Source organism: Carassius auratus, chromosome 50 (genome assembly GCF_003368295.1).
Source record: "Carassius auratus strain Wakin chromosome 50, ASM336829v1, whole genome shotgun sequence".
Taxonomy (NCBI): Eukaryota; Metazoa; Chordata; class Actinopteri; order Cypriniformes; family Cyprinidae; genus Carassius; species Carassius auratus.
Window position 1 is genome coordinate 5,572,516 of NC_039292.1, and position 22,159 is coordinate 5,594,674.

The window sequence follows — 22,159 nt, forward strand, 5'->3', positions numbered from 1 at the left end:
ATTAAGAAGAGATTCTGCATGACGGGAAGCAACTGTCTCTGGTTCGAGCGGAGGTTGTATTACAGGAGTCGCGCGAGAAATAATCTGAGAGAGAGCACCGGTGTATCAGCACTGATTGCCCAGGTCACAAGCTGCAGAATATGACAGGATAACAGGGAAGCCGATGAAGCACCCTGAACTGTGACACAATGTACCATAACAGTATTCTGCTATACTATTACCGCGTTCCAGGCAACCCGTAACCCGTTTTTTTCCAACCTTCTACCCGTGAAAGTTCACTGGAACAGCAGTCAAACCCGTGAATTCCCACCCGTGAACTCATACTAGATTGATGTACTCCCAGTTACGAGCTCTGATGTCATATAACCCGCGAATCAACAATCAGAGCCCTTTACTGATAATATTGCAAATGGATGCAGTGTTTATGCAAGTGGTACACGTAAAAAAAAACGATTTTAGGACAATATAACGTTACAATAAAATTAATAATCTAGTTACAATTCCTTGCACCCAGGAAGTTTGGCGTGACTTGCCTGGAACGCTACAAAGTTGTGAGTCTTGGTTTGAAGTCGTGACTTATGGGCTCAAAATCATGCCTGGAAAGTAGCATATGTTTCGCTTTGGAACAGAGACATTGATTGGTAGTTCACATCTAAATCTCTGCTCCTATTGGCTGACCAGTGCACATTGGCAATGAGCGGAAGGCTTTCAGCATGAGCAAGTGTGAGCCAGAGGGACAGAAAGAGAACTGACCCATTCAAAAGAAGTGGCCCCTCAGGAAAAGTTGTCCGTGGGAATAGAGTCAGCACTGGTTATCACATCTAAACAAGCACTGCCACTGCCATTGTTAGACATGGCGAAACATTTGACATCACAACTGTCACATTCGAGGCCGGTGATTAAAAACTTGGTTACATTTAGTTAGAAATGGGAAGTGGTAATTGATAGGAAGTAAAACATAGAAGGAAGATCCTGGTTCTCCTATATTTGATAGAAACATGAATTGAATTCCTTGGCTTAATAGAGCCTCTAGATGTTATTTTTCCAAACTGTAGACTGAAAGTTGTTATGAATATTGTTTCATTCCATAGATTCATTCATTTGTCTTATATGGTTGTCACTGCAGCCAGTGGTTTTCTTTCATCACTTATTGCAGCAATTCAAACACAAGCCAAGTTGTAATGGTACATTTGAAGTTTAGTTGTGGTAAAATATGTTTTGACATACAGTACATGTACGGGACAAAAAAAGAAGTGGGTTTTTGCAAGAGGTGATGTAAATAAGTTCCTCTACTTGACAGCTTAAATTTTTCATTCAAACCGAAATGAAAAATGTATCGTCATTTACATGTCACACCAAAGTCACAAATATATATGTTGAAGAAAGTTCTTTAAGACAAAGGATGATGACTGAAGTTGTCAAGCCTCACAAAGAATGCAGACTTACCATAAAGGTAGTTAATATGGCTTGTGCACTTTGTGTGATGTATGGAATGATTGAAATGTAAGCCTTATTTAACTTAAAGTCTAGAAAATCAGATGTATCTGTACAGTGAATTCATAAACCATTCTGAATGATTTTTTCACAAATATGACTCGATCTAGTTATACCAGTTAGCATCTCACTAGAGTTTTGATGAATTAATAACAAATTATTTCAGCCTATTGCTCATGCAACGCTACTGTATGGCAGAAGATTTCACTTATATTGTACTATAATGTTATATTATTATAGACTACAAACCCGATTCCTAAAAAGTTGGGACACTGTACAAATTGTGAGTAAAACAGGAATGGAAAAATTTACAAATCTCATAAACTAATATTTTATTCACAATAGAATATAGATAACATATCATATGTTGAAAGTGAGACATTTTGAAATGTCATGCCAAATATTGGTTAATTTTGGATTTCATGAGAGCTACACATTCCAAAAAAGTTGAGACAGGTAGCAAAAAGAGGCTGGAAAAGTTAAATGTACATATAAGGAACAGCTGGAGGACCAATTTGCAACTTATAAGGTCAATTGGCAACATGACTGGGTATAAAAAGAGCCTCTCAGAGTGGCAGTGTCTCTCAGAAGTCAAGATGGGCAGAGGATCATTGATTCCCCCAGTGCTGCGGCGAGAAATAGTGGAGCAATATCAGAAAGGAGTTTCTCAGAGAAAAATTTCAAAGACTTGAAGAAAGTTATCATCATCTACAGTGCATAATATAATCCAAAGATTCAGAGAATCTGTAACAATACCTGTGTTTTTAAGGATCAAGGCCGGAAAACCTGGATGCCCGTGATCTTAGCGCCCTTAGACGACACTGCATCACATACAGGAATGCTACTGTAATGGAAATCAAAACATGGGCTCAGGAATACTTCCTGAAAAACATTGTCAGTGAACACAATCAACCGTGCCATTCATTGTTGCCAGCTAAAACTCTATAGGTCTAAAAAGAAGCCATATCGAAACATGATCCAGAAGTGCAGGCGTTTTCTCTGGACCAAGGCTCATTTAAAATGGACAGTGGCAAAGTGGAAAACTGTTCTGTGGTCAGATTCCAAGCTGATATCAGTGCTCAGTTCAGAAGCCTGCATCTGTATGGCATGGGCAGCTTACACATCTGGTAAGGCACCATCAATGCTGAAAGGTATATCCAAGTTCTAGAACAACATATGCTCCCATCCAGACGTCTCTTTCAGGGAAGACCTTGCATTTTCCAACATGACAATGCCAGACAACATACTGCATCAATTACAACATCATAGCTGTAAAGAAGAAGCATCCGGGTAGTGAAATGGCCAGTCTGCAGTCCAGATCTTTCACCCATAGAAAACATTTGTCGCATCATAAAGAGGAAGATGCAACAAAAAGAAGAACTTAGACAGTTGAGCAACTAGAAGCCTGTATTAGACAAGAATGGGACAACATTCCTGTTCCTAAACTTGAGCAACTTGTCTCCTCAGTCCCCAGACATTTGCAAGTTATAAAAAGAGGAGGGGATGCCACACAGTGGTAAACATGGCCTTGTCCCAACTTGTTTGAGTTGTGATGAAGCCATGAAATTTAAAATCAACTTATTTTCCCCTTAAAATTATACATTTTCTCAGTTTAAAAATGTGATATGTCATTTATGTTGTATTCTGAATAAAATATTGCAATTTGAAACCTCCACATCATTGCATTCTGTTTTTATTCACAATTTGTACAGTGTCCCAACTTTTTTGGAATATAGTTTGTAATATCAACTCCTGCATGATCTGTTTGAGGTGAGGGTGAAATTTCTGCTGATGTCAAATATGAAAGAGTCTGATATTAGCCACAGGTCTATACAAGATTGTACCAAGTGTACATGGAGCTAGCCGGTTTAAATATCTATGTCCATCGATCAGGTCCAGACATCTACATAACTTTCCTATTAAGGGGTTAATGCTGTTAGACACAGATCTAGACGGAAATCTATTAGCAATAAAGTCTGTTGCTTCATTGAAATCACCACCAATTAATATAAAGGCAGAGGAATATTTAAGTTTCAAATTATTTACATTATGGTTTATACCATTAAGAAGTTTTATTTTTTTAAGAATTGTTGAACCCATATATGTTAGCCGTTATAAAGAAATTATTATTCAAGAGAACAATGATCTTCCTATCCCTGAAAAAAGTGTTTCTATCATTTTCCCTGAAACCCATTATCTAGTAGAATAATGACCCCACCTGACGAACTAGAGTTATGACAGAAATAAATAGAGCTCCCCCACTGTAAGCTAGAACTTTTCATCATTCACACAAGAGTGTGTCGCTTGCAAAAAATAAACATCCATTTTCATTGATTTACAAAACAAAAATAAAGAATTTTGTTTGTTTAAGTCACATTGCCCCTGAATATTAAAAAAAAAAAACAAGAGAAATACGAACTAAAAATACTACTGGAACTCAACTCTGAGTAAATGGAGCTGTTACAAACAGCTACAACAAATAAAGTACTTCTTAGAAGATATGTAGAGCATAAAGCTTGAATTCCCTATAAAGCTTGGGAAGGTTAACACACCCTGTCGTGGATATATATATCATACACAGAAATTCTCTTCCCATTAATGAAAGCAACTGGCTCATTAAACCCAGCTTTCTTTCCTTCACTTCTTGCCATTTCAACGAGCGGCCAGAGTTTGTATCTCGCCTCTTTGTCTTCCTGAGTGAGATCTTCCAGGATCCGAATTTTCTTCTGTTTCAGCAGCTCAGATCGTTTGGCTTCTGCCCATATTGCTTCACGACAAGTGCAGGATAAAAACTGGACGATGATCCGCCGCAGGTTGGAGTTTCCAGACTTGGGGTCAGGTCCATTTAGATGTTTCCCCCTTTATGCTCAGGTATCCCAGCTACCCGGAGGTTCCATTTGTATTTGTAGCTATCCAATCCACTGCATTTCTCCTTAAGAGACTTTTCTTTTTCGAGGTTCTCAACCTTTGATTGCAGCAATTCAAACACAAGCCAAGTTGTAATAGTACATTTGAAGTTTAGTGGTGGTAAGATATGTTTTAACATATTTGACAAAAGTGGATTTTTGAGATGATGTCAAGATGTGAAGTTCCTCTGCTTGACAGCTTAATGTTTTAGTTCAGCCCAAAATGAAAAATTGTAGCATCATTTACTCACCTTCATGTCGTTCAAAAGATAGAAAAGATATTTTGAAGAAAGTTCTTCAAAGACAAGGGATAAACTTCACTTATATTGTACTATAATGTACTAGTATTATAGACTACATTAATGGTGCTTTTACAGTGCTTTTGTATCCTTTTTGAAGATATAAATGTGCAATCATCATGCAGTTTGCTGCATGCATCCCAATTCTTTACTAAAATGTATATAATATACTGCATTGGTAAAGGTAAAGTATGCACTTTTAGCTAAGCAGTATAACAGTGAAATTAAATTGCTTTGTGAAACCAACTTAATAGCATCTAACTAAAATGATTAGCCTAAATATCACTATTCATTCAGTATAATCACAATATTAATTGCAATAGTTGCTTGAGTGCAATATTCGCTGATGAAACATGCACGATTCATATGGACTCACCAGAGATTTTGTATTTTTTTAAATACTGTTATCAACATACTATGAAATGGGACACACCATTATTATGCATACTGCGATTTAATCATTAAATTAAAGGTAGAGTTGGAAAAGAGGCTGGAGGTGGAGCCATGGGCCACGAGAGGAGAAACAGAGGGACTGATGGGGGATGATGATGACCGGGATTGCAGACTCATTAAAGTTCTTTGGCTCTTGGGCGATGGTGTGTGTTGTCCTTCTTTCTTTAGGCACAGGCTCACAAGTCACAGCAGGCAGAAGCTTCTGGTCAGCAGCTGACACTTTGGCAGGTGTTAAGGAACTCCTCCACAGAGTCCTCCAGGCTTCAGCTGTTTTGAAAAGTAAACACAGTTGCTCCTCTTAAGAAACTGTTGCCTTATCCCTCAACGGGGCAACATTGGATGCAATTTCCATTGATCTTCATTTTTGAGGGTCCAGTGTTCTGTCTGATAAATGGGCGATATTAAAATGGTAATCTCTTTTAGCTAAATAAATTAAAATAAAATCAAAACACTAAAAACTAAAATCAGTTGTTAAAGTAGTTCAAAACTAAAATCAATGCTACAAGTAAATTTAACAACTTTATAATGCACAGTATGTTGGATAAATGGATATTCATTTTAAGATTTGCTGAAGAGTATGTTTATTTGTTATTTAATTATTGTTTTTGTTTTTTTATCTGAGTTTTAAGGGAGTTTTAGATTGAGTTCTTATATTTAACTTAAACTAAAATCTCTATTTAAATAAAATAAAATATATGAAAAGAGCAAACTTATTTTATGTCAACAAGATGCCAAGGCAACATTTCTCATTTTTATTTAGTTTAACTTGATGCAGTAAAATAACTAAAACCAAAACAGAAATAAAAATAATAATAACTAAATTTACACAAAAAAACAACAACTACACCAAATAATAATTGTTTTTTTTTTGTGTGTCTGTTTTATTAATAATAATGCTAAAAAAAAAAAATAGACAAAAACACAACAAAATAATAGTATCTCAGTGATGCTAAAACCCCACGACCATTAGATGATTGCAAATGTACCCTAAATATACAAATAAAAGAAATAAGAATGAGAGTCAAATATCTAATATCAACCGATACTGATCAATTAAGAAAAAAAAAACCTCTAATAAACTCCAATACTTTATCTGGTACAGATACTGTATATTAGTCAGTATCCAGAGATTTGCAGGGCTGAACAATATATTTAAATTTGTATTGCATATTAAAGCAACATCGATAAAACAGTTTTTGTTGTTGTTTTTATTTTATTCTTTTATTAACACTCTTATTTACTTTGACTCATAACAGAAATATTGTTGTATTTTTAATATGGATTTTTCCTGGTGTGCTCCATGATGGTCATCAGGGCCAGCCAGGTCTCCTCAGCAGTGGGGACGATTTGATTGGCAGGCAGGAGGAAACCATGTGTGCCAGTGTCTCTCAGCTCAAAGGTGTAGGAGTACTTGATGCCCTGGTTGTAGGTCCAGTCAATAGTGCCTCCACTGGCTTGATCTGTGAACAGAGAGATTGTTAGCAGGGTGCAAAACTGATATGAACTGAAATGAATCTCATCAAACTTACAGATGGTATTAATGATGCTTCCAAATCTGTACTGAGTGTTGTACAATGACTGCAGGGCAGAGACAGTCTTCTTGGCGAGCTCATTCTATGGGGACAATACAGAATTGATTTTAATGGCTGATACATTTATCTAGAATATTATGTTTCCACATGCATACCAGTTCATCATTGTCCTTGGCGGGAGTGTGTGTGTATCCGTATGGATAAAGGAGCATCTGGGAATAGCTGTGGATGGACACAAATGCTTTGAGTTTGCCGTGAGATTTCACAAAGTCCACAATGGCCTTGACCTCGCTCTCAGAATTAGCTCTGGGTCCACGGTACGTCTCAGAGCAAGGGTTGTCACTGGAACCAGCACCTGAAGTTGGAAAACAGAGAAAAACAAGAAAGTATTACATACAACTGGAATCTTCAAAGCCTCTTACAGCAGGGTCATAACCACCATAGTCATTGATTAGAATGTAACAATAATCAGAAATGGCCAAATTGTCCAATATTTGACTAAATGTTTTTAAGGCTGGTCTGCCTCAGTCGTCTACTTTGGAAACCAGTTTCTGCTACGGAATAAAAAACAATAATCATAAAAAGAATTCAGACTTTGTTTCTCAAAACAACAAATTTACAAAATATTACACAAAATATAGATGTAATTCATAGTTGAATGTGATGAGATGAGAAGGATTTTCTGTATTTAACATATTAGGCAAATAAGATTGAATGTGTGCTTATTCTTGTTCTTTTACCATTATTCTTTTTTTATTCCCCTAAAAACATTAAATTCTTTCTTTATTTATTTCCTTTAAATATAAAAGGACCATTACTGTTTATTTAAAATATGCAAAAGACTGCAATGATGAAAACATCCCACCTCCAAAGCCAGCGTCCCAGTTCCTGTTGGGGTCAACACCAACACACCTGGAGCCAGGGTTCGACCTTCTGGTTTTACGCCACATGCGGTTCTTTTGCAATTGAAAAGCAGTCCATTGGAATAAATTGTCAAAATATTGTTGTTCTGAACTGAACGGTATGTGAAATCTTCCAGGCATCAGACTTTAAACTCACTTTTTTGTGGGTGTATGCAAAACCATCAGGGTTGGTGACAATCTCCAGGAAGATATCATAGTTGTTAAGGATGTCAGTGAGGACTGGATCACGTTTGTAGTCTTTCACGATCTGCATACAACATATACATAATGCATTGGTATATGCTTTAGTATGTTTCTGTTCAAATCTGTTTGAAAACATGTTGATTTGTTTGTGTTTGCTAATTTAGAGATGAATAGCTTTACCTTTTTGGCGAACCAGGTTCCGCTGGCCTGGGTGACCCATTCTCTGGAGTGGATGCCAGTGTCAATCCAAATACCTGGACGGTTCGCTCCAGTGCTGAACTGAGTGAGAGGACGTGAGGATACAATGATGAATGCATAATTATTTAATAAAAACACTGCATATGGATCAAGATATTTGGGCCTATTCATATACAGTGGGATCCAAAAGACCACACTGAAAGATTCAAAAGCTAAATTATGAATTATTCTTACCTTCAAGACATTCAATGGCCGTTTCTTGTAGCTCCGACCAATCACAATTTTGCTGACCAGTTTTCTGTTCTCTGCCACAAGCATGTTTATGAAAGAGTAAATCTGAGAAAAACATGGTGAAGATTAAATGACAGTACATAGTTTTTTTTTTGTGTAAAATAGTTTAATAGATACAACATGGTAAAATTCTGAAAAACAATTAAAAAAATTTAAACATAGAAATCCAATACAGTCATATATAATTCAAGTTGTGCAGAACTTACTTCGGTCAGGTTATGGTAGGCGGTGTAGACAAAGTCATCAGTACTTTTTGGAGAGGAACGATATTTCACCATCTCACGTTCCTCATCATCCAGCAAGTCCTTACAAAACAAGAATAATAATATATTTTTTTTAAGTTTCAACTTTACATTTTCTGATTACACTAATTATACTTTAAAGATGACCAAAGAGTCAGTATTGTGGTGTAGTCTAAGGATTCCCCGTGGGGTTAAAACAATCAAAGCAAAACACAAAATGTTGTGTCCATTAACCAACATCATAGAACCCTGAACATAAATTGGTCAATAATTGAAATATTACATTAAAATCTCAAGGGTTACTTAATATTTAAGATTAAAGGGGTCCAACTGACAAAAAAGATCCTTGTGTAGCCAAAGAATGGGTTTCATATGATGATTTATTGTCTAAATGTAATCATGCAATCAAAAAGTTACAATTAATAATCCCACCTGGACATCCATGATCATGACATCATACTGGATCTGATTGTTTCCCAGGAATGCCCTGACGTCCTGGAGACTGTGAAACGGGACATGGACGTCCACAGGCAAGGACTCATGAATGGGCTCCCTCCAGAAGTCCAACTGAACACAGAAGGAAAATGTGACCATGGACCACAAAACCATAATGGTCAAATGAAGCTATATACATCTTCTGAACGATGAATAAATAAGCTTTCCATTGATGTTTGGTCTGTTATGATCGGACGATATTTGGTTGAGATACAACTATTTGAAAATCTAGAATCAGAAAAAAATCTAAATACTGAGAAAATCCCTTTAAAGTTGTCCAAATGAAGTTCTTGAGGCATATTACTAATATAAAAAATAAAGTTTTAATATATTTACAGTAGGAAATGTACAAAATATTTTCATGGAACATTATCTTTACTTAATATCCTAATGATTTTGATAAAAGAAAAATCAATAATTTTTACCCATATAGTGTTTTTTTGGCTACTGCTACAAATATACCCCAGCGACTTAAGACTTAAGACAAATTCACAAAGAAACACAAAGAATGTAGATCTCTCATCTTGATGGGGGACTTACCTCGAGATGTTCTTGCTCAGAAAGCTCCTTCAGGAGAGAAATCTGTGCCTCATCTTTTGCGGTGATCCGAAGAACCTGGTTTCTTTAGAGACAGCACACATGCAGGAATGCTACTTAAGATATGTGGCTCCATTTTAATTTTCATTGCAAATTAAAAAAAAATGTCCATACAATGAAAGACGCTGACATTTTTCAAAAACAACAACTTTTGCATTCTGCAGAAGAATGGTTTGGAACAACATGAAGGTGAGAAAAGGATAATTTTGGGATAAAATAACCATTAAAGACTCAAGTGACTCACCTCTCAAAAGTATTTTTTTGCCAAATTGGCCACAAACAGAGTAGTTAAAAATAGTATTCCCTTCATCATCTTGTGTAAAGTAAAGCTATCAGTATTAAAGATCACACTTTATATTTTATCACTTTAGCTCTGACCAGGATGATCCTTCTTCTAAACTCTCAGCACTGAAGAAACCACAGCTTCCTCTGTCAAACGCAACGCAAAATGATGCACTGTTTTCGTGTTTTGGTGCATAACCATGCAGAAAACACATATATATTTTATTCATTTAAGCTAGAATACTGCAAACAAGATTTGTGAGCTCACCCCTCAAAGGTCTTTTTGGCAAACACGGCCACACACAGAGCAGTCAGCACCAGTAGCTCCTTCATCTTGCTTGAGTGGAACTTTCTAGCCAGAATCACTCTTTATATACTCTCCTGGTGGCTGTGACTTTGTATTTGAGGTAGTAACGGTTTGCAAGCCTGTTGCTGTTGTTCCCACAATATTATACAATACTAATGCTGGAGTTTGCCAAATGAGAGCAATGCATCTGTTTTTCCTATATGCTATAGTATAGCAACATATGGTTTATTGAATGGTAAATGTAATCAGTAGAGCCTCAGCAGGTTTGGCGTGAGATAGAAAAATTAAAACAAGCCCAAATCAACAATGATGTCCAATTGAGAAGACCATGTTGGGGAAAATATGCTAAATTATTTTGTTAGGCCTTTTTATATAATAATAAATAAATTTATATAAAAAAAATGATAATGATGTATATTAAGTTAGAATATATAACATATAATATAAAGTATAATTCTCTATAATAAATAATTATATATTTTATTATTGATATTATTTATATTTATAAAAGTTTATAATAATACATTATTATTATTATTATTATTATTAATTAGATGATAGACAGCAAAGACAGTATTGTGTACCATTTGAATTAATATTGTGTGGGAAATATGTTTATATTTAAATAAGCAGGTAGACAGTCAAGCAATGACATTCAGGCACAAACTTGTTATAATCAAGTCAATTTTATTGTCACATCACCACAGCACATGTACCTTGGTGAGTGAAATTCTTAATATCATACATTATTATACAGGTGAAGGCGACCAATGGTAATCATTCACTTTTTTCATCTATGAAACCTTATAATAAATCATAATCTGACTTTGGTTCTCACAACTTTATGTAACACTGCCATTGAGCCTGATGGATGAGCACAATGCATCTGTTGTTTCATTTTCATTTTTAGGGATTATGTTGCAATTTAGTTTAATCCCCTTTTAAAAAAAAACAAGAATGTTGCTTATAGTGGTTGAACTAAAGGCTGTTGCTTCAAATCTACACCTCCATTACCCTAGCAATGTACTGAAAGTAACTTTTCTAATCTGGAAGATGAGAGCAGAGCAGAGCTAAATAAAGGAATGGCTGTTTTATTAATTGAGTGAGTGAGAAATAATACATATAAGATAAGATAAGAAACACCCAGTTTTCTATGACATTTTAACTAGTGACAGCTTTGTTAGTCATCATACCAATGAAGCAGTGGCCAACTTGTTTGTGCTCCACGTACACACCACAACAAAATGAGTGAAGCAAGCATTTCAAGTGAGTTTATGAAGAAAAATCTGCACAAATCTTTAATAAACCTCTAAAATCGAGATAAAAAAGCAGAATTTAGGATGTCAGAATTTGAAAAACCAAACACAAACACTGAACAAGCCACAGCTTCCTGAATGAGGCCAGCGCACCAGTTTCTGTCATAGTACAACTGTTTCCTGCTCTTACCTGTTAAGATGTGTATTTTTTTATGTCGAACAAGAAAAAGCACGTTAAACAAATTAATTTACAGTGCATATTGCTGAGGCCCCGCAAGCGAAAATATATTAATTTTCAAATATTCCAAATGAATTTTATAATTTAAGTTTGTACTGCAAATCATATAATCATATAATCATATAACAACCTGATAATCTGAGTGAAAAATAAAAAGAACATAAGCTTTCATTTTGAATTGTAATTGATATACTTAATATTATATTATATTATATATATATTAGGGGTGTAACGATACGCGTATTCGTATTGAACCATTCGTTGGACTAATTAATTATATTTGAAAACAAAAAAAGTGAAATATAATGATATGCGTTCAACAAGGTAGCCCAATAACCCAAACGACGTAACAGGCAACGCCCCTGACACCCCCAAAGAAGAAAAAAACACCAACTTATATGTTTATGTTAGCCACGCGCTGAGTGAGCGAGCAGTTCATGCACGGTACGCAGTGGCCAATGCGTTTAACAGACCAGAAATAGAAGATCCTCCAATAATCAACAGGTCTGGTGTTTGGGTGCACTTGGGATTCCCTGTAAGCTATAATGGTAAGCCAAAAATAGCAGCCCTACCTCAAAACCTTGTCTAGTTTTTATGTAAAAAAGCAACATATCAACGTGATGTGGGGTCAGTCTGGAGCGCAACCTGTTGACAGTTAGACCCGCGGCAGAAAACACCCTCTCCAATGGGACAGATGTTTCAGGAATACACAGGTAACGTCTCGATAGAGTGCCCAGCTTCGGGAAGCGCCTTTTATTTGCTTTCCACCAGTCAAGAGGATTAATATCCAGAGAAGGAGGATCGTCTCTCATGTAGATGTCAACCTCTGCTTCTGGATAATCAGTGCGTTATCTCCTCAGATCGCCGTGCATCGCATCTTCTCCCTGATAACATGGAGGGCAGAGTTTGTTGCCCTTCATCACTCGAAGCCTGTGGGTGTTTGCTTCGTAAATGGTACTGCATCGTACTTGTGCTACTGCTGTATTTTAATACGGCGCCGCATAATTTACAGGTAACTTCGTCGCCCTTTCTGTTAAAATAATCCCACACAGTGCTTCTTTTCACTCGCTTCATTTTGCTTCCCTTGCTCAGAAAAAAAAAATCTGCAGGCATGTGTCAGGGTGTGGTTGAGCGTGCCGAGCGATCCGTGAGTTAATAAATAAGCTATTATAGTAGCTTAGGCTATTTTATTTTCTAAACCATGCAGCAAACTAAACAAAAAAAACCTAAAAAAAAAACCGTTTAAACCGTTTAACTGATAGTATAAATCGGTCAAAATTTTTACTTTCGGTTAACGGTTAAACGGTCAATATGAGCATCCCTAATATATATATATATATTTTTCAGACTATAAGTCGCACCTAAGTATAAGTCGCATCACTCCAAAAATACGTCATGATGAGGAAAAAAGTCACACTGGACTATAGGTCGCATTTATTTAGAACCAAGGACCAAGAGAAAACATTACCGTCTACAGCCGCGAGTGGGCCCTCTATGCTGCTCAGTGGTAGACTACGGGAGCACTGAGCAGCATAGAGCGCCCTCTCGCGGTTATAGACGGTAACGTTTTCTCTTGGTTCATTTGTCTTAGTTCATTTCTCTTGGTTCATGTCATATTAATTTTGATAAATAAGTCGCACCTGACTATAAGTCACAGGACCAGCCAAAAAGTGTGACTTATAGTCCGGAAAATACGGTATATATATATATATATATATATATATATATATATATATATATATTGTGATGGCCTGTTGGTCAGGACTGTTTCCTTGTGTATGGTATGTTCTCTGTTGCAGGGGGCGTGGCTATCATTTGTCAGCGAGACTGGGGACACCTGGGCCCAGGTGTTTCACGCCTTTATAAACCTGCCACTCTCTTTGTGAGGGGAGAGCCCTTCTCTCCCGTGCACTGGTTGTTTTGTTCATGCAACACGCAACAGTATACGATCCATTCATTCAAACATGCACCTCATTCTACTGACTTTACTGATTCTCACACGTCACTGTTGTATTATGTTATGTTAGTTGTTGTATTGGTGTTTTTGTTCAGTTAATAAATTTCATTTTTGTGAGTTAAAACTGCGTCCTTTTAGTTTTGTCATGGCTTTAGAGCCAGGTCATGACAAGTGGGGGCTCGTCCGTTGGTTTTGATCCGTTATATCGCTTAATTGTTATTTTATTAAGTTATGGAGTAGGTGTTGTATTGTTTTTGGTTTTGTTTTGCGAGGTCGGGTCAGAATATTGTGTATAGTGTGTCGTCATACTGTACGTCAGCTGATGTTGAGGATTCATTATTGCTTCGATCAGGTGTTGGAATCCTGAGGCGGCAAAGTGGCTTTGTTTGAAGCGGACGCAGTTGAAACTTTGTGTGCGGTGAGTTTGGTTTTTTTTTTTTCTCTCTCTCTCTCTCTCTCTCTCTCTCTCTCTCTCTCTCTCTCTCTCTCTCTCCTTCTCTCTCTCTTTTTTTCGACTTTGGTGCGCAACAATTCAGGTAATTAAGTGTATGACTGTGTTACTGAGTATTCATGGGCTGCAATCGGTGTCCCTGTTAGGTGTAGTGGCGTTGCTCTTTTGGATTTTTTTTTTTTTTTGGGCTGGGTTTTGTAGTGTTGTGGTGAAGGCGGTTAGAGCAATTGTCTCGGGCGCACATCCGTGGTCTGGGGCGAGTCGCCAGGTTCTGGTTGCTTGTCCTGTCCATCGGGCGTTGGTGCTTAAATGCCCACCGCCGGTAACTGCATGAAGAGAAAGGTTTTAGTTTAGGTAGGTAGCTTTTGGGGGCTGAGTTAGTTAGGGGGACATCCTTTGCTTTTAGATCTTGGCCATTGTGTGTTTTGAGTCATATACTTGCTGAGCTGTTTTTGCGCATTTTGATAATGTCGATTGTGGAGGAATTTATTGCTTGTCCGTCGGAAAAGGCGTTTGAGCAATGTACAAAAGAGCAGTTGCTGCAGTTAGCAGACTACTATCAAGTTGAGGTTAGTAGTAGTTCTAAAAAAGAAAAAATAAAAGGCAGTGTAAAGAGTAAATTGGTTGAACAGAAAATTTTGGTGGAAGAAAAATTGACTGATTCGTCTTTTGCGCCTGTATCAATGGAGGGATTGAGTTTTGCAGAGAGGAAAGAACTTTTTATGTTGCAAATAGAATATGATAAATATAAAGTGAACGCCACAATCGAGAAAGATTTGGCTGTGGAAAAGTTGCGTCAGCAAACTGAGCAAACGCGCTTGGATTTGGAACATCAACTCGAGGTGATTCGCGAGGGTAAAAGTACATCTCGACCTGGAGTGCATTTGGAGTTAGCTTCAGATCCTCAGCAGCTTAGCTCTGATTTTGATGTGTTGGGAAATTTGCGACTGGTGCCGAAGTTTTCGGAGAGTGATCCAGATTCTTTTTTTCTGCTATTTGAAAGGGTTGCAGATGCACGTAACTGGCCGGCAGCAGCTCGTGCTTTGATGCTTCAATGCGTGTTAACTGGTAAAGCTCAAGAGGCCTATTCAGCAGTAACTGCGGCAGATAGTCAAGATTATGCAAGGGTGAAAGCTGCCGTGTTGAAGGCTTATGAACGCGTTCCAGAATATTACAGACAAAGATTTAGATCTTGGAAAAAAGGTCCGAAGCAGAGCCATCTAGAATTTGTGCGGGATTTAACCACTTGCTTTTCACGATGGTGTGCGTCTGCTGAGGTCACTGATTTTGAGAGTTTATGGGAACTCGTTATATTGGAACAGTTTAAAGACTCAGTTCCCGAACGTGTTGCCATATATATCAGTGAGCAAAAGGCAAAAACTGTGGCAGAAGCAGCTGCGCTGGCTGATGATTTTGTGTTGATACATAAACATGCATTTGTTGAACACAGGGTTCCAACGAATTATATAGGGACTGGGATGAGTACAATGCTTGATGTTTCGTCTAGTACAAATAGAGTTTTTCAGTCCGACGGGGGTGGTGGTTCACGTGAAGCGGATAAACGTTGCAACTATTGTCATAAACGCGGTCATTGGGAGGCTGACTGCTATATGCTTAAGGCTCATAAGACAAAATTTGTTCCAGGTTCTCAGGTAAAAGGCGCGGGCTTGGCTGTGCCTGGAAATCTGACAACCGGAGATTCGGGTTACCCTGTAGACAGCTCGTGTTCAGCTGCTATGAAGTCTTATTTGCCGTTTGTGAGAAGGGGTTATGTGAATCTGGTTGGCAGTGAGGTAAAAGTGCCGGTGAATATTTTGAGGGACACGGGAGCATTTGATTCATTTATTCAGGCAGGCGTGTTACCTTTATCCAAAGAGTCTGAAATTGGCAGTTTTATTCCAGTTCGTGGAATGGGCTTGAATGTTTTGTCTGTACCATTACATAGAGTGGTTATTGATTGTGATTTGTTTCAGGGCGAAGCTGCGCTTGCTGTGCGCCCAGCGCTGCCAATTGAGGGAGTCTCTTTGATTCTCGGTAACAAATTGGCGGGTACTCGGGTTTGGCCTGATGTTATTCCGCCCATCATTGCCGAGTTGGCGCCGCAGTTGAGGCAAGATCCTGATGAATGCCAACGGGATTTTCCTGAGGCATTTGCAGCCTGCGCTGTAACCCGCGCTATGGCGCGTGCCAACACTGAGCATGAATCTGTTTTTCACACTGGTAAAGGTTTAAAAAAGTTGTCATTGCCTTTGGCCGATTTCCCTGTATCTCTGTCCCATAGTGAGTTGGTGGCGGAGCAGCAATTAGATTCTTCACTGACAGGATTGTATGATCAGGTCAGGCCTGACGGGGAGGTCGAGGACAGCGCCTGTGGATATTTTCTGCAGAATTCTCTGTTGGTGAGAAAATGGACTTCGCACAGGGGTAATGTGGTTGGGGACCCTATCTTCCAGCTTGTTCTACCAGCTAAGCTTAGGCAGTCAGTGTTAAAAATTGCACACAATGAGTCGGGACACTCTGGTGTAAAGAAGACATATGATCGTTTGTTGAGACATTTTTTTTGGCCTTGTTTAAAAAGAGATGTTTCCTTATATATTAAAACGTGTCATACGTGTCAGCTGACAGCCAAGCCTAATCAAGTTTTGAAATCTGCCCCACTGTATCCCATTCCTGCTGTTAGTCAGCCATTCGAGCATTTGATTATCGACTGTGTTGGCCCTTTACCGCGATCAAAGTCTGGCGCTGTCTATTTATTAACGGTGATGTGTCAGAGCACCCGCTATCCAGTCGCATATCCGTTGCGCACTATTTCAGCCAGGTCAGTAGTTCGTGCTCTTTCTCAGTTTATTTCAATTTTTGGTATTCCAAAAATAGTTCAATCTGACCGAGGGTCAAATTTCTGTTCTCATGTGTTTGCGCAAGTTTTAAAACAACTTCGAGTTCAACACAATCAAGCCTCGGCCTATTATGCACAGAGTCAGGGGGCGTTGGAACGCTTTCATCAGTCATTGAAATCACTTCTCCGTTCATACTGCACTGAGTTGGGTAGGGATTGGGAAGAAGGGTTACCATGGTTAATGTTGTCGGCCAGAGAGGTAACGCAAGAAAGCCTTGGGTTTAGCCCAAATAAACTTGTATTTTCCCACACTGTTCGTGGTCCATTGGCTGCACTGGCCGACCATTGGAGGGAGACAGAGCCTCCTAAGAATTTAATTGACTTTGTGAATGGTTTTCGCCATCGTCTGTATACTGCAGGAAATCTGGCTAAAGAGAAGTTGACTTCAACACAGGTGAAAATGAAGTCCTGGTATGATAGGAATACAGAGCGGAGAGTTTTTAATCCAGGTGACCAGGTGCTTGCTTTGTTCCCTATTATCCAGTCGCCATTCCAAGCCAAATTTGCAGGACCTTATATGGTGGTGAAACAAGTGACGGAGCAAAATTATGTGATTGCTACACCGGATCGCAGGAAGAGCACACAGCTTTGTCATGTGAATTTGTTAAAACCCTATTATTCCCGCATGCCCCAGCCGTCACTGTGTTGCGCCCCATCAAGTGTGGAAGGTTCTAGGTCAGAGGGTGTGTCTGAGATCACGTTGAGAGATTAATTAGGTGGTCCCTGTTCCTGCAATCGTATTGCCTGGATGTCCGTTACATTAAGGGGACTGACAACGTGGTGGCAGACGCGTTGTCTAGAGCTCCACAGGTTTAATCTACGGGCTTAAGGTTCCCCTCCTGTTTTTTTTTCCCAAATTCTCAATTTGCTTCCTAGGTGCACGGATTGCTACTGTGGAACCGGACTGATTATGGTCAAGTAAGAGGTTTGTTGTTTTTATGTAGCTTTGTTTAATAATCACGTTCATATAGTTTTTTTTTTTTTACTTTATCGAATTATGAATTGTGTTACTAGTCATATGTTGATGACGGGATTCCCTTTGGGACCCCGTTCTTATGGGGGGGGGTGTGATGGCCTGTTGGTCAGGACTGTTTCCTTGTGTATGGTATGTTCTCTGTTGCAGGGGGCGTGGCTATCATTTGTCAGCGAGACTGGGGACACCTGGGCCCAGGTGTTTCACGCCTTTATAAACCTGCCACTCTCTTTGTGAGGGGAGAGCCCTTCTCTCCCGTGCACTGGTTGTTTTGTTCATGCAACACGCAACAGTATACGATCCATTCATTCAAACATGCACCTCATTCTACTGACTTTACTGATTCTCACACGTCACTGTTGTATTATGTTATGTTAGTTGTTGTATTGGTGTTTTTGTTCAGTTAATAAATTTCATTTTTGTGAGTTAAAACTGCGTCCTTTTAGTTTTGTCATGGCTTTAGAGCCAGGTCATGACAATATATATATATATATATACATTACGGGGCCATTGAATGCTTGAATCTGATTGGCTGTGCAATTATTTTCTGGGAAACGAACAGCGAACATAGTTCCAGGCAGCTCTCCTGACCGCATTACAGTTCCATATCACTTCGCATAGTAAAACTGTATTAACGGTCACGCAGTTTGCAAGCCCTATAGGATTTTATCAGTTATCAGCCTATAGCAACTTAAAGTTTACACATGACATTTCTCACTAGCGATTTAATAACAGCGCTGTTTAAGGATGCTGCAGCAGAAGAGTGTTTAGAGATGCACAGAGGTAACTTAAGTTAGCCTAATTGTAATAATAAAATCTTCCTAATCATCGGGAAGAAGGAGGCGGGAACCGGGGCACAATCAAATAACATTTTAATTATTCAAAATAAACACAAAACAGCGCATCTGCCCCTCACGGACGACTGATGCGTGCAAATAAAAAGCAAAACATAAACTAAAACCCCAGGCCTGGTCCTCTCTCTTCCTTCACTGTCTTCGCTCCAGTTTTATATCCTTCCATCTCCTACGTGGGACTCGAGACCGTCGGTGGAGCACAGGTGTCGCTGATTTCCCAATCATTCCGCCGGCGTCACTCCTTGTTCCCATGTCCCTCGGCCCCGCCCCAATCACCACACTAATAAACACAAGCTCTATCTCGCTCTCTGTGTGTCTCTGTTGCTGTCACTCTCTTTCTAATAACTTCATTAATAACTGCATTAGAATGCTATCAACGGCTCAAGCCTTCATAACCAGATTTAAAATGACATTTTGGTACTAGCAAAAGAGGCATTGGATGAGATGCGGATAAAATAGTCCTACTCACAAAAGTGATTTAAGTACAAAAATCGGACGAATCCCTTTAAATAAATCATTGGAACGATGTCTTGAGGTGTGGTAACTGTAGTATAAGTGGAATAATTGACTCTGCTTCGTGTCGTGGCTACATCACCACCTCGGGTGTGCATTGTTTTTCTAATAATTCAACGGCCTGTCAGCATCTATTCCTTACATACATACTTTTAATTTTTTTTCAAATTAATAATTCATATATTACAATTTCTATAAAACAAATGTCATTTATCAGTATTTTAATCCACATTACTGTAACCAATATGTCAGGAATGTGTAGAGATAGAACTCAAACACAGAGGAGAAGTGCAACAGTTTATTTGTTACAATAAAAAAATCCCAAAATAATCCAACGTGACACGACTCCAGAGCTGTCCGTACAGACACCTGCGGACACAGGCTTTGGAGACCACCTCTGGTGCAATGCCCAACAGGATGTGGAAAATGAGACAGAGGATCTTGGGCACACGGCCAACTGAAAGACTCCTTGTCTAAGCATCCTGAGCATACCTGAGGTAAGGAAACAGACACAATGCACAAGCACAATCACAATGACAACATGAAATCTACTGACAAAAAGGGACAGAAACAGCAGAGAATATAAGGGAGAATGGGAACAAGCGACAGGTGAGGGCAAACAGCTCCAGATCTGCACACACCAGTGCCTGTGTATCAGTGCTGATTGCCCAGGTCATGAGCTGCAGAAAATAACAGGACACAGACAACAGGGAAGCCGACAAAGCATCCTGAACTCTGACAGTAACCCCCCCCCCAAGCCCCCCCCCCCCCAAGGACACCTACTGGCATCCCTGGAGAACTCACCATGAAGCCGATGGAATTGGTCAATGAGAGCGTGATCTAGAATGTCAGATAGAACAACTGCATCGGATTCTTGGGACGGGACCTCCGCACCCTCTAACCAGTGGTGCCACTCCTCCAGCACCAATTTAACAGCCTGTAATTCCCTATTCCCGATGTTATAATTCCATTACGAGGGGGTTAAACGATGAGAAAAAAATGCGCAGGGAAGTACTCTTTCATCCGAAGATGACCTCTGAGACAAAATTGCACCCACTCCCACCTCTGATGCATCCACCTCCGCAACGAACTGAGGGGATGGATTAGGAGTAGCAAGAATGGGAGCCGAAACAAAGCGACTCATTAAATTCGAAAATGCAGACCAACAGAAACATCTTCAAGTGGAGGTGAGATCCGTCAGAGGAAGGGCGACCTGGCTGAAATTCCAAATGAACCACCTGTAAAAATTGGCAAACCCCAGAAATCACTGGACCGCTGGAAGACAAAGTGCCTCATGGGGGTGTTAAAAGCGGTCTTCCATTCATCCCCCTCCCTAATCCAAACTAGGTGATAAGCATTGCGAAGGTCCAACCTCGTAAAGATGGTCACCCCTGCAAGAGCTTAAAGGCCGATGACATCAATGGCAAAGGATAACGATTCTTGACCGTGATGTCATTCAAGCCCCAATAATCTATACAAGAATGGAGATATCCATCCTTCTTTCCCACGAAGAGCCGGAGAGGAAGAGGACTGGAAGATGCCAGCTACCTGAGAATCATCATGTACTTCTGCAAAAGAGTAAAGGCACCCCATAAGTGCCAGGCAACAGATCTATCGCACAGTAGTACGGGCGGTGCGGAGGAAGAGATGAAGCTTGGGACTGACTGAAAAGCGCTCTCAAGTCATGGTAAGCCTCCGATACATTCACTAGGCTCACCGGCTTCTCCTGTAACACAGAACAAGAGATAACATTAGAAAACGCGGGACCCAAACATTGAGATAAACAAAAAGAGCTCCATGCCAGACCAGAGTTAAGAGTCCAGTCAATGTGCGGGCAGCAATGTATTAGTGACGCTCATCGTACGCCCCTCCTCGGGCGAAAAACACTGCCCCTTCACTGGACATGAGGCCGCCACATGCCCCACCCCCCACAGTAAAGACACAGACTGTGAGTGAGATGATGGCGCCGCTCTGTGATCCTTAGCTGGGCTCTCCCGATCTGCATGGCCTCCTCCTCAGGCATGACGAGACGCTGAGAAGTTGCGTCACCCGCTGCTCCAGCAACCAGTTCGGAGAAGAGCTTGTGAGAGGCCACGCACCTCCGATGCCGGGACCGGAGAGCTATTCGGTTGTCCACGTGGATAGTGAGATCGACTAAACTGTCGAGGCTGGGAGGCAGTTAGAGAGAATAAATCTCGTCCTTGATGTAGTCTGCCAGCCCGTGAAGAAAATGATCCCACTGCGCTTTAGCATTCCAACTGCATGACGTGGCGAGAGTGCGGAACTCTATGGAGTAGTCCGACACAGACAGACCTCCCTGTTCCAGCAAAGTTAACGCCCATGCCGCCTCCATCCCAAGCGCAGAACAATCGAACACCTTGTGGAGCTCCTCCGAAAACTCTTTAAATGAGCTGCGACACTGATGTTCATTGTCCCACATGCCCGTTCCCCATTCTCTCGATTGTCCAAATAAAAGCGAGATGGTGAATGCCACTTTATCTCGCTCCGTAAGAAAACAAGAGGACTGGAGTAAAAAAGTCAGCGAACATTGTGAGAAAAATGAATGGCATGAGTTGGGCTTACCGGAGTATGGAGCAGTTGGATTAAGAAGAGATTCTGCATGACGGGAAGCAACTGTCTCTGGTTCGAGCGGAGGTTGTATTACAGGAGTCGCGCGAGAAATAATCTGAGAGAGAGCACCGGTGTATCAGCACTGATTGCCCAGGTCACAAGCTGCAGAATATGACAGGATAACAGGGAAGCCGATGAAGCACCCTGAACTGTGACACAATGTACCATAACAGTATTCTGCTATACTA

The 22,159-nt window shown here is 39.8% G+C and overlaps 1 protein-coding gene across 1 annotated transcript; it reads right to left on the reverse strand.

Moving 5' to 3' along the window:
• Positions 1-6,332: 6,332 nt before the first annotated feature.
• Positions 6,333-10,287, reverse strand: LOC113066753 (carboxypeptidase A1-like). Its single transcript, XM_026238768.1, has 11 exons — positions 10,164-10,287; positions 9,557-9,638; positions 8,954-9,088; positions 8,486-8,584; positions 8,223-8,324; positions 7,971-8,069; positions 7,744-7,854; positions 7,550-7,640; positions 6,840-7,039; positions 6,682-6,766; positions 6,333-6,612 (listed from the first exon to the last, which is right to left on the reverse strand). Exons 1-11 carry the CDS (start codon positions 10,226-10,228, stop codon positions 6,425-6,427), a joined length of 1,257 nt encoding a protein of 418 aa, XP_026094553.1. The 5' UTR covers positions 10,229-10,287; the 3' UTR covers positions 6,333-6,424.
• Positions 10,288-22,159: the final 11,872 nt, after the last annotated feature.